Source organism: Mastomys coucha, unplaced genomic scaffold (genome assembly GCF_008632895.1).
Source record: "Mastomys coucha isolate ucsf_1 unplaced genomic scaffold, UCSF_Mcou_1 pScaffold14, whole genome shotgun sequence".
Lineage (NCBI taxonomy): Eukaryota > Metazoa > Chordata > Mammalia > Rodentia > Muridae > Mastomys > Mastomys coucha.
The window spans coordinates 118962417-118974421 of record NW_022196896.1 but is presented as its reverse complement, the minus strand read 5'-3'; the positions used below and the strand labels follow the sequence as shown (position 1 = coordinate 118974421).

The 12005-nt window shown below is 47.0% G+C and overlaps 2 protein-coding genes across 10 annotated transcripts in view; one reads left to right on the top strand and one right to left on the bottom strand.

Moving 5' to 3' along the window:
• The window catches only part of Mterf4 (mitochondrial transcription termination factor 4), a 60474-nt gene that overhangs the window by 4716 nt on the left and 43753 nt on the right, over positions 1-12005 (top strand). Inside the window, exon 4 of one of the 5 annotated variants that reach the window (XM_031368484.1) lies at positions 1-253. This exon is cut by the window's left edge and continues 64 nt beyond it. The exons of the other annotated variants lie outside the window; for them this stretch is intronic. Coding sequence (XP_031224344.1) covers positions 1-74 — 74 coding nt within the window. The 3' untranslated portion in view covers positions 75-253. Of the gene's footprint in view, positions 254-12005 lie in introns of those variants that run through there. 5 annotated transcript variants of the gene reach the window in all.
• Sned1 (sushi, nidogen and EGF like domains 1) overlaps positions 396-12005 on the bottom strand; it is a 63625-nt gene continuing 52015 nt past the window's right edge. For 2 of the 5 annotated variants that reach the window (XM_031368478.1, XM_031368480.1), the window contains 4 exons: positions 11066-11182; positions 10354-10441; positions 5569-5650; positions 396-5108 (listed from right to left, as the gene is read on the bottom strand). In XM_031368478.1, coding sequence (XP_031224338.1) covers positions 5097-5108; positions 5569-5650; positions 10354-10441; positions 11066-11182 — 299 coding nt within the window. In that variant the 3' untranslated portion in view covers positions 396-5096. Of the gene's footprint in view, positions 5109-5568; positions 5651-10353; positions 10442-11065; positions 11183-11279; positions 11640-12005 lie in introns of those variants that run through there. The other 3 variants (XR_004118015.1, XR_004118014.1, XR_004118016.1) reach the window with 3 other exon arrangements.

Genomic DNA, 12005 nt, shown 5'->3' with positions numbered 1-12005 from the left:
TGAGGTGTCAGAGGTCATTCTCATTTTCTCAAAGCATTGAGGAACTTCACTTGGATATTCTCAAGCATTTTTGATCCCAACACTGGTCTTTTGATTGAGAAAAAAAACCAACTTGTAATGATCCACTGGAGATACAGGTAGATACACCATACCAAATGAGGGGTGCTTTGATGTGAGCTAGTGGGTTCTGTGGGAGGCCCTACTCCATCCTAAATAAAGGATTCGGTTGTCAAAATCGAGGGGATGCAACTCATCCAGGTTGGTGTCTTTTTCTCTTTTAAATTAAGTTGTGCTAATTCCAAAATCATGTGGAAAGAGAGGTGCCTTTCAGCTTAGGAGTACTTTGTATGTCCAGGTAGTAGTACAGATAAAATTATGAAATTGTAACATGAGGATTAGTATGTCATAGCACTTTATTTAATGAAACAAGTAGCAGGTTTTCCACACAATAGGCATGTTCTTAATCTAACACCATTCCCCGGCCTTCTGACATGTTGAGTGCACAGCAGAGTGAGAGGCAGTTGGTTAGCAATATGTTCTTTAGTTACACAGTCATCAGACTAGCAAAATGCTTCTCTGACAGTTGCTGACCCTTTCTGCTTGGATAGGTTGGCCTTCATGTCAGTTCCTGGCTGGTTGCCACTTCAAGGCCTCCTATCTCACTGGCTCTGTAGCCTGTGCTAAAGAGTGAGCTGCTCAGAGACCAGTACTGGGGAACACTGGGAAGCATTGAGGAGTATGGTGATGTACTGGGACTAGGGTGAGGTGAGCTCGAGGAGAGGCCTGCTTTGACGGAGCTCAGGGTCAGAGGCCTCCTGGAAAGTTGTCTGTGGTTCTTCCTCAGGAAACTGCACCGGGTGGCTGATGCAGAAAGCTTTTGGTGGTGGGACCAAAGTCAGGAGTGCTTGGTAGTACATTTTCCCCATTTGGTGACATTTAACAGTTACACGAAACCTCGATGTGGGCCTTGTGTTTGGCCCAGTTTGGAATCCAGTGTTTACATTAGGATGACCTTGATACTCCAGACATCTGACAATCTTTGGGGATGTTGTTTATATGTTAGGGCCTCAGGATCTTGTGGTCAGAGCCCAGGTTGCTGTAAAATATTGTGCATTGTACTGCACATGAATAATTAGGTCCACAAAGCAATGCCAAAGCTGAGAAACTGATCAAAGACCTGGCCCACAAAAGTACTGTGACTACAACTAATGTGGATTGTAAGTGGACCCAATGTATTTGTTTCTGTCTAAAGTATAGATCTTGCTGGTTCTGAGGTGTATTTTGTGAGGAACCAGCACCAAGGTGAGGAGACTTTTGACTTACCTGGAGCCTGACTGCAAAGAGGAGGGTATTCACAAAGAAAAGAGTCATTCCAAGATCCACCACACAGAGTTCTCACTATGGATGGTATGTGAGGCAGGCTCATTCCTGGGAAGGGCATGTCCTGGCCTGCTGGACTCTCCACAGGCAGGATGCAGCAAGCCATCCTATCTACCCAGACATCCCTTAGGCAGTAGAGAAGGGCAGTGCCTTGTGCCTGTTCTTGGCTGTGGACAAGCTGTTGGAGAACAATGATCCATTCTGTGCTGCTTCCTCTTCCACTTTGTGGCCTTGAGGTGATCTCCATTTTCCCTGAATGTAGGGTGTTTGGCCTTAGGCTCCATCAGAACTGCAGAGAACCCGAACCATGAGCTCAATTAGGTAATCTGCTTATCTTCAGTTTTGATTAGCAAATGGTGAGCCCAACAACTCATGATTGCTTCAGTTTGACACAAAATAAATCTCCACCTTGTCTGCTGATTCCATCCTGACATTTCCCGTGGACAGTGACTGTTTGGAGGGATTTGATTTTTCTGCATAAGAAAGGCGTGTAAGAAAGCCTTTGGAATGATGTAGACTAATTCCTCAGCACTGACAAATCTCTCCCATGCCATGTTGGAACGATCCATGTTGGAACGATTGCCCAACAGTGCCACACTCAGCAGGCTGGCTCTCATTTGAAACACCGACTCCAACGGGAATGGGAATGTGGCTGCATTGGCCTGGTGGGTGAGAGTCCTGAGACGGGAATGGGAATGTGGCTGCATTGGCCTGGTGGGTGAGAGTCCTGCGTGTAGTACAAAGATTCCATCTCCGTTTCCATGATGCCACTTGATCTTGCTGTTCACTGGTAACACTGTAGCTTATGCGGTCTCCAGATCTCTAGTGGGTATCTAAGGTACAGTAGTGAGTTTTTGATGTGACTGCCTCTCCTTGAAAAAGGGAAAAAAAATTATGTAATACATAGGCTCAGAATTTTTTAGTGAGAATAAAACCTAAAAGGTTATGGTTCAAAGTATGTTTTTATGAACTATGGAGGACAGGAGGCCTCTGGTCGGGATGCAGTTCTTGGTGCTGGATCTCCAGTCAGCTCTGCTCTCAAGAAATCAAGGTGTGGTTGGCATTTCTGATTTGACATCAATGCAGGGAGGAGAAAGCTGCTTAGAGCTTTGGGAGTGGGATGGAAAGTGGAGGCTGTGTAAAATATTTTCATTTTGGTGGCCCACAGCCATGTACTCGAGGCACAGATTACAAGAAACCTTGGACTGCCTCCGGAGCTGGCCTATCCTGTGTCACTGTGCGCTGCCTTCAGGTTTGAACAGACGGCTCTTGCTGCTCTATTCAGCTCCTGAGCACGGATTTGCGTTGCTTTTCTTCTCTGAAAGTTTAGGGTTTTTTCATGTCTTGATGGCTAGGATGGCATTCTCAACAGAAGGCTGAGGTCCAGATCATCTTATAAACCAGGTACCTGCCAACTATGGCTTACTGCCTGTTTTTGTAAATGAAGTTTCATTGGAATATAGCTCTGCTATCTATATCTGTGATGGTGTTGGCAGTACAGTAGCAGGGTTGGGTATGTGCCAGAGAGGTCATTCCATCTGCGAAGCCCAAATCCTGTCTGAGCATCTGCTTGCCCTGCCACCCCTGAGCTGTAGACCAAGTGTCTAAACTCTACCATAGTAGTAATTAGCACTTATAGGTCAGTATAAATGAGGAGAGGAGCAGGGTAGAGGCCACCTATTTCCACACGGCCTTTTTTGCATCTCTTGTGAAAGCTGAGTCTTTTCCATGTTTTGGGGATTCTGGGGTCACTTCTCTGGCACTGGGATCTGGGGGTGGGTTTCTGAGCACAGAAGTATCACTCGCAGAGCCTGGCAACCGAGGTAACTCCCCACAGAGGAGCTGACCAGAGCTGCAGAAAGAGCAGACCGGGCTGAGGTGACAGGTGCTTTAGTGCTGCCCCAGCAGGAGGCCTTGGGTGTGCACGAAGTCTGAGGATAGAGACCTCAGGAGACCGCTAACAGCCAGGAGCTTGGCTTTTAAGTTTTGGACCTCATTTTCCTGGGTTTTGGAAATCCTGGAGGTGGGCGGTGTTACCAGCACATGCTGGTCCTTTTGAAGGAGTAACAGTGAGCTGAGGCACTGTCTTTCTCTGGAGGCAGCAGGCACTGTCCCCTCAGAGCCGGAAAGAGCAGGAAGGAGCCAGAAGGAAGGAGCCGGAATTCCAGCTGGCTGTGGAAGGGAACACACTTGCACCCAGCCTGAGGCTTTACATTTGAGTCAGTAGGTTGCTTGCCGCTCCTCTGCTGCCTTTCTTTTGGCGGGGATGGCACTGCTCTTTTCCTCAGGGCAGCTGTGGATGGTGAAGTCTGGTGTTTTTCTTCAGAGAGAAAGAGAAGGGATGTGTGTGATGTGTGTTGCTCTGAGAATAGGCATTCTATAAGCCATTATCTAGGGATTCTCGTTTATTTTTTATAAAAATGGGTTTTCTGAGTGAGTTCTTAAAAGATTCATTAATACTTTAAGTGACTTATTGCCATATAAATATTTTAAAACCAAAAAATTTGTGGATTTTTGATCATTGCCAGAATTAAGTTGATCGATCACAGGTGTTTTGTGTACATTCTCGGGGCTGGGGTGAAAAGCTGGTGCTGCTGAGTAGCCGGGATTCGAGTCTTGTTAACTGCTCTTCCCGCAGAGTTTTCACATCTGAACTGGTCAGGATGCACAGGCTCTGCTGCTTAGGCCTGTCTGAGAGCCTGCTCTCCTGATGTCCTGAGCTCAGTCTATGCCGACACCCTGCCTATTCCTGTTGGCACTTTATCTTAGGAGGCCTTCGCCAAGCACTCCATTGCTTTTGTTTGTTCTTAGGCCACGGGGTGACATTTCTCCCTCATGTCCTACACTGTAGAAAAAAAGGTGATAGTCACTCCCGAAGCGGCAGGTTTCCAGGTAGACCTCTCTTCCACCACTGGAGAGATGTACTGTTCTGGCTCCTCCAAGGGAGAGGAGTAAATTGTCTCCAGCCAGCCAGTCTGTCATTTCCAATTGATGTCCCGTCAGTAAGTCAGTGTGGGGCCGAGTTCAGGCTATACAGGGATTTCTGTAGTGTAACCCAGTATTTTCCAGACTATTGTGAAAAAAAAAATCCAATGCCCTCTAACATCTCACAGTTTATGATTAGGGAGGTGGGGCGGGGCATGCTGGATCAAACAGGCAAAGTTCCTTTGATTTCAGGGTTATTAGTGCTTAGAATTGCAGGATCCACTCTAGCTCTCCCAGTGAGAGGCTATATTTAGGATCACCTGCAGGTTACATGACAAAGCTCCCACCCCATTCTACCGGTAGAATGCTGTTCGTAGGGCGTGGGGGTACTTCCTTAGGTCCTTTCCACCACCCCTAAGATTGTTTGGGATCCTTGATCCATCTACCACCCAGGCCCATGGTCCTGAGGGGCCAGGTGATTCTTGTGCCTCATTGTAACTGGTCTGCATTTCCCTCGAAAGAGTCATTTGTTCCTCCCCCAGAGAGTCATTTCCACCTGAAAGTAGATTCTTATGCAAGGTCAGACCAGGCTATGTCTACTGGGAGGCTGGAGACAGGGAATTCTGGAACCTTCCTGGTTGGATCCATAACAGCACAGCGCTGAGTTTGCGCTGTCGGTGTCTGATAAAGGACCTTGGTGTCCAAGGTGCTGGGTGTGATGGCGTCTCCAGTTCTCAACAGATCTTAGTTTGAAGGAGAATGTACCTTAAGATTTCCTCAGTGTTTGGCTGTTACTTTGTTTCCTGAAAGAATTAAGAAAACCAGTTTGGTGAGAAAGAATCTTGTGTACCTTAAGCCCTACCTGTGTCAGCCTCATCTGTCCCTCATATATAACCCAGCAAAGCGCGCACAGACTGACAGGAGCCTCAGCAAAGCGCGCACACAGACTGACGGGGAGCCTGGCCTTTCAGTCCAGGTGCACGCACCAGCTGAAGGATGCTGTGAGATGAGCAGAAAGCAACCAGGCCTTGTTGCTTTCCTGTCAGCACTACATTCCGTGTGCAGAACGGCAGTGACCACCTCCAAGCTCAGCTGGGCCTATCTGTGTACTCATGTATGCACATGTGGGCACTAGTTTCTAAGCAGAGTACAGTCACACATGGGCTGCAGTTTTGGGCAAACAGCCTAGCTTGACCCAAGCCTATCACTAACCCCCCTACCCACCCACAGAACTGCATGCACGGCATGGCCCCCAAGATGCACCTGTTTGGGTTTCTTGATGCTTGTGCTCTGGCAGCGCTCCTTAAAGCACACGTCCTGGTGAACTTTGTAGACTTTCTTATACCTGTTGTCACAAGAAAACTCTTATGAAGCCAGATACTAGGGCAGAGAGGTACCCAACTGTTTCACCTAGGCTGTGCAGCCTACATATGGACAGAAGAAGAGTCTGCTGTTTTCTTAATACAGTGCTGTGTGTGTGTGTGTGTGTGTGTGTGTGTGTGTGTGTGTGTGTGTGTGTGTGTGTGTGTGAAGCCTAATATAAAAGTACAGGGACTTAATTAATTTTACTGAGTATAACATAGATAAAAAAGTATTCGTTGCAGGGCACATTTTCATGAGCTTGAACGAGGCATGGCAAGCAAGCCAACAAGCTGCACTCTGTGTTCTCTGCTTTAGTTTCTGACCCTGGGTTCCAGTCTTGTTTGTGTTCCTGCCTTGACTCTCCCTGTCAATACACTGTAAAGCATTCGATAAAATACTTTCTTCCCCAGTTTGCTTTTTTGTTATGTTCCTTATCGCAACAATAGAAAGCAAATTAGGGCACACAACGCTTCTGTTTTCTGAATGTTTCAAGGACACGGTTGTGAAGTCATAAGCCTCAAAGGCAGGCAGCCTGGGCCAGGAGGCCTGCCAGAGCCTCCCCATCCCATTTGTTAGTCAGACTACACTAGCAAGCCCTCTGAGCTTCCAAGTCGCAGTTTCCTGTGAGTGGCTGTTTGGGCCTGGTGCCATTTCTGTGTCTGACCCATTGGAAAGGAAATCAGAGAGTTGGTAGCAAAGCTCCTGCTGGCACCAGTCCCAGTCCTGGGGGACACTTTGGAGGACTTCTGTCTGTAAGGGAATAGAGGTCTTAGAAGAGAGAAGTATGCTATGAACACCAAGCCACCGTCATTCAGCCTGCAGCACCATTTTTTTTTTTTTTGGTTTTTCAAGACAGGGTTTCTCTCTGTAGCCCTGGCTGTCCTGGAACTCACTCTGTAGACCAAGCCGGCCTCGAACTCAGAAATCTGCCTGTCTCTGCCTCCCAAGTGCTGGGATTAAAGGCATGTGCCACCACCGCCGGGCTCTGCAGCACCTTTTGAGAGTAGGCTGTGGTCATAGTATTGAGGAAACAGTCTGGCGTTGGAGAGGCAGGGGCAGCTGGAGCTTGTGAAGGAGGGTTCTGGAGTGGAGAGGGATCCTAGGGAACAGTCTGGAAATCTGTGAGGAAAAGTGAACTGTGCGTGCACAGGGTGGTGTCCTGAGCAGCTGGGCCAGACCTGAGCCAAGAGTGGTAAGATCTTATCTGACTCCAGGGAGGCAGTGCCACAGAAGGGGTGAAATGAGCCCTACATGATGCCTACTCTAAAGCTACCCTAAGTCCTCAGAAGGATCAGATTATAATCAAATCCTGCCTTGCAGAAACCAATACAACAGAAATACCTTTCTTGAAAATAAACCCACTACCCTTAAATATAAAATCTATATTGTTCAGCATCTGATAAATTATGGCATTCAAAGAACCATAAGGACCAAAAGCTAAAAAAAAAACACCCCTCAAAAAAGACCAGATACAAAACCCTGTGTGATACAGCCTGGAGAAAACTAATGGAGTGGAAAACAATTCAGGAAAAAGAGGAAGACTATAAAGCAACTGCTATCTGTCCCACACATTTAGGGAGCTAGAGGAGGTATCGGCAAAGTGAAGGGAGAAATGACTGATGGAAGACTTAAACAGAGTTTGTAGAGATGATAGAATACGGCAATAGCTCAGTGGCATGACACTTGCTGAGCAGCCTTGGGGTCAGTCTTAAGACTGGAAAACAAACAGCAAAATCCAAAAAGCTAACCAAACAGCCATTACAAGTATCTGAAATTAAATCTGTTGAGTAGGATTAATAATAAACTAAGTGTAAAAGAAAAGTATGTGGCATTGAACACATAGCAATACAAACTACCTACCAGGAAGCAGAGACATATTCACATCCATACCATTTACAATGCTTTGAAACAAGAAAAAGACCTACAGTGACCCGAGGGACTATATTAGTCAAATATACTAGTAATTGAACTCTAGAAGTAGAGAAATGGAGGGAAAAGATTGAGCTATGGCCCAGATTTGACATAAGCTAAAACCTCAGAAATATAAGATTAACAAATTCCAGAGAAGTGGCTGTAGCATTTGCACGCCTTTTATCCCAGCACTTGGAAGGCAGAGGCAAGTGGATCTCTGAGTTCGAGGCCAGCCTAGTCTATAGGATGGGCAGGCCTGCAAAGAGAGAACCCCTCAAAATTAGTAAGTAAATAAATAAACATTCCAGGAATTAAAAATACAACAGTATCTAAACCAAAACACATAGTCGAGTTGGCCAGAAACGGCAATAGAGAGGAAATAAGGAAGGAGGCACAGTGTGGAGGAGACTGGGTAGCCAGTGCGGCGGGGAGGACCAATCCTGTCACCACAGCGGCACCAAGAAGCACAGGGGCCTAGTGAGCATGTCTGCGTGCGTCTCGGGGTATCAGACCGCACAGAGAAGAGGAGGCTGCCATGATGTGGACGATGGTATCATCCCACAGACGTCGGTTCTCTTCCACTACATGAACCGTTCCACTACACCATCATGGATGGAAACCTCTAACTGTGAGCCAGAATAAAGCCTGCCTTTACATTGTTTATGCCAAGAATGTTGTCCCAGTGATAAGTCTAATTGTAACTGTCAACCAGTAATCCTATATTTAACAAATATGCCCAAAGTAAGGTTTAAACAAAGACCTCTTAAGACAAATGAGAGAACCATCATTTGTCGATTTGTGTCCTCAGAAATGTTCTAGCAAGTTTTCCAGGGAAGGCAAATGATACCTGGCAGAATCCTAGATTTACACACAGAGTGATGAGTGTGGGAAAGCAAGGCTTTGGGCACTGAGTGGTGATGACTGGCTTCAGTGCTTGTAGTAAATGCCACAAGCAACTCGAGGTAAATGGAGACAAGATGGCACTGGCAAAATGGAACAAGTATAATCTATGAGCCAGCAATCCAAAATTAGCCAGAAAAGAGGAAAAAGTAATAAAGATCAAGTGGAACAATACAAAACAATATGTAATATGCTAGATTTAAATCCAGCCACATTACCCATTATAAATGCAAAATGATCTAAGAACTCTAATGAAAGACTGGTCAGACTGAATACAAGCAAGACCCATCTATCTGTTAGATAAGGGGAGTCTCTTCAAAGATGTGTATAGGTTACAAGGACAGGATAAAAAACTTGGTGAATGAAGGACTCTCCTCACATGGCAAGGGCATCTAACACAGAGGCAGGCTCTGGTATAACCAGAATAGCCAGAAGCCAGTGGATTATGTTGGTACAGACTAACGAGATTGCTGTTGTGGGTACAGGGTGACGATCAGGGCTGCCTCCGCAAACCCATATGGATTAGGGCCTTTTGGCTATTCCTTTCTGACTGACTAAGCCTAGCCTTGCATCAAGCTTGTATGCGCTTTCTGCCATTTCCCCTCCTTTCTTTCATGTGCTTCCTCCTCCTCTGAGGAGCACCAGGGTGCTCTGGACAGTGTGATCACACATCACCTTCTGCACAGAGCCCTTCAGGAGCTCCACGGTTCTTGGAGAACAGACACCACAGCCCATGTGAGGCTCAACAAGATCCCAGGAACTCTTCTTTCTTCTGCTTTCACATTCTCTGCTCTATTGGCCTCTGTTGTTCCTCAGACATATTGGGTACAACCTGTCACAGAACCTTGTAACAGATATATATACCTGATGTCTGGAACATTCTCTCTCTGACAGCCCCACCTCCTCCATATCTGTTCAGTGTCCCTCTTCCATGAAGCCTGCTCCTGTCTCCTCCATCCCTAGCTCTCCTCATCTTATATGTTCATCTCTTTCTTTCCTGGGCACATCCTGATGTTATTTATACTGTGTAGCAGATGTGCTTTGTGATGGCAATCTTTATCTAGGGTGTGAGCATCTGGCCCTCTGAGTGCCTGGAACAATCCAGTACTGGAACGGTGGGCACTGAGAGACACAGTGAGTCTTATTGCTAGGAAAGTCTCAAGAGATGAGAGAAGTGGACTGGTGAGATGGCTCAATGCGTAAGAGCACTGACTGCTCTTCTGAAGGTCCTGAGTTTATCCCAGCAACCACGTGGTGGCTCACAACCACCCATAATGAGATCTGATGCCTTTTCTGGTGTGTCTGAAGACAGCTACAGTGTACTTATTTACAATAATTAATAAATCTTTGGGCCAGAGCAAACAGAGACTGAACAAGCAGGGTCTACTTGAGTGAGCAGGGTTGACTGGAGCGAGCAGAGGTCCTAAAAGTCAATTCTTAACAACCATATGAAGGCTCATAACTATCTCATGTTATACTATAGTGTATACTCATATACATAAAATAAATAAATAAATCTTTTTTTAAAAAAAGGAAATGCGATAAGCAGTCCTTTTTCCTGGTGCAGATTGAGAAACTGAGGCAAGAGCGGTTTGCCCAGGGCCACATCACGGTGGGTTAATGGTAGAGCTGGGACTGAGGTTCTTGTGTGCTATCTGGTTTCTGGGCTTTAAGGAAAGGAGGAGAGAGAGGCAGGTCCTGGAATTCTGTGAGGGCTTCCATGCATGGGAATCGGTCTGTGCTCTCTTCAGTCAACTCTTGGCTGCTTGGGTTGAGCAACCGGTTTAGACAGGAGTGGTCAAAACCAGTGTCTATAGTCTCCATCCTTCCTCAGCGAATAAGGACACAACCAGGGCAGAGGCAGAGCCGACTTACACATGGTGGCAGACATCTCCTTCCCAGACAGGAAATGACTTGGTCTCAGAGAACAGCCGTGTGCAGGGGCGAGGCACTTTTTCACAGGCTATGCCACAAAAGAGAAAGAAAGGCCAGCTCTTAGGAAGAGGCTCTTTCCACCTCTCAAGCGAGACTCTTTCCCCAGGAAGCACCCTGCGAGCCTGTGTGAGCCTGTGTGAGCCTGTGGTGCCAGCTACTTTCTGGGCTTGGGGCCTTGCTTCAGAGTAGGGTGTTCGGTATCTGCAGGCTAGTTTTCCCTAAGTTCCACTTGGCCTCAGGATTCTTTTCTTTTCCTGGGAGCTTCCAGGACTTTTGGTACTCAGTCCAAATGTGTTCTTGAGGAGCCTGTGATCCTGCCACTGCATCTGTTGTCCCTCTCAGCAGTCTGGCTCTGAGATGTTGCTTTGGAATCACCACCCTGGTTCCTGACTTCGTAGGCTTTGTTCTGCAGTGCTTTTCAACCAGTGCTTTGGGCATCCCTCTGTCCCTGTGGCTCGTGGTCCATCTCTGAGGCCACACATCCACCATCCTTCCTACCTGGGTTCTTTTGGACCCCTGCCTTATTACCTCACAGACTGAAACCCAACTTGAGGAAAAGCATCTTGAATGCTCAGCATCCCAGGACCAAGCCCCAGGCTATCACCACAGCCACCCCAAGGCCAGTACCCCTTAGTAGCCAGCTCTGACTTACCAAGCTCACAGTGTCTGCCTTTGAACCCAGGCCTGCAGTCACAGCTGTGGGCACTGGCACCGGGGACACAGGTGCCTCCATTCTGACAGACGTCTTCTGAACAGCTGCCAGGGCTAGCTGGAAACAGGAAAGCACCATCAGCTTCAGGGTCCAGGGAGGCCTGCTGCTACTGTAGGCTGCATCCCCTAATGATGCACACGGAGCAGTGGCAAACCTGTCTTTTCCTGTTGTTAGACACTGGTGCGGGCTGCTAACAGTGCTGACTGGGTCTGGACTGGGTCTCAACTGCTTGATGAGGAGACTGTCCATTCTTTGTGGTGTGATCTTGGCCCCCTGGTCATAATCATTTAACAGTAAGTATGTGGTTATTTCTAGACTCTTCCTTCTGCCCTGTATGTTTACATGCTTGTCCTTAAGGAGTGTCACACAGGACTTACAGCATGTTTTGATATCAGGAATATGAATCTCCCTACCTGTTTCCTCTTTTCAGAAAGTGTTTTGCTATTCTGAATCTCTTGCATTTCCATATGAATTTTAGGACTGTACACAATGCCCAGAGATGTTTACAGCAGCCCTACAGGACAAGGAAGTATGAGAGAGTATTGAAAATCTGAGTTCTTAACACCCATCAATCTTCACCCGCCGTGCATGGGACAGCCAGGGCTATGAGACCATGGCTGACATGCCTGTTATTTGTGGGTGAATGTGCAGTTGACAGAGCCTCAGGAAGGTTAATAAGAGCCTACTATACTTTTCATGAAAGCCTAGAATACGTATGGTGATGGGAAGTGCCTTGGTGGCTCCTCAGGACAGAGATGGAGGTATGGGGGGCCAGCTAAAGAGTGCCTACTATAGTCAGGTATTGAATAGCCAACACTACTAAAGACACACACAGAAAGAGAGAGAGAGAGAGAGAGAGAGAGAGAGAGAGAGAGAGAGA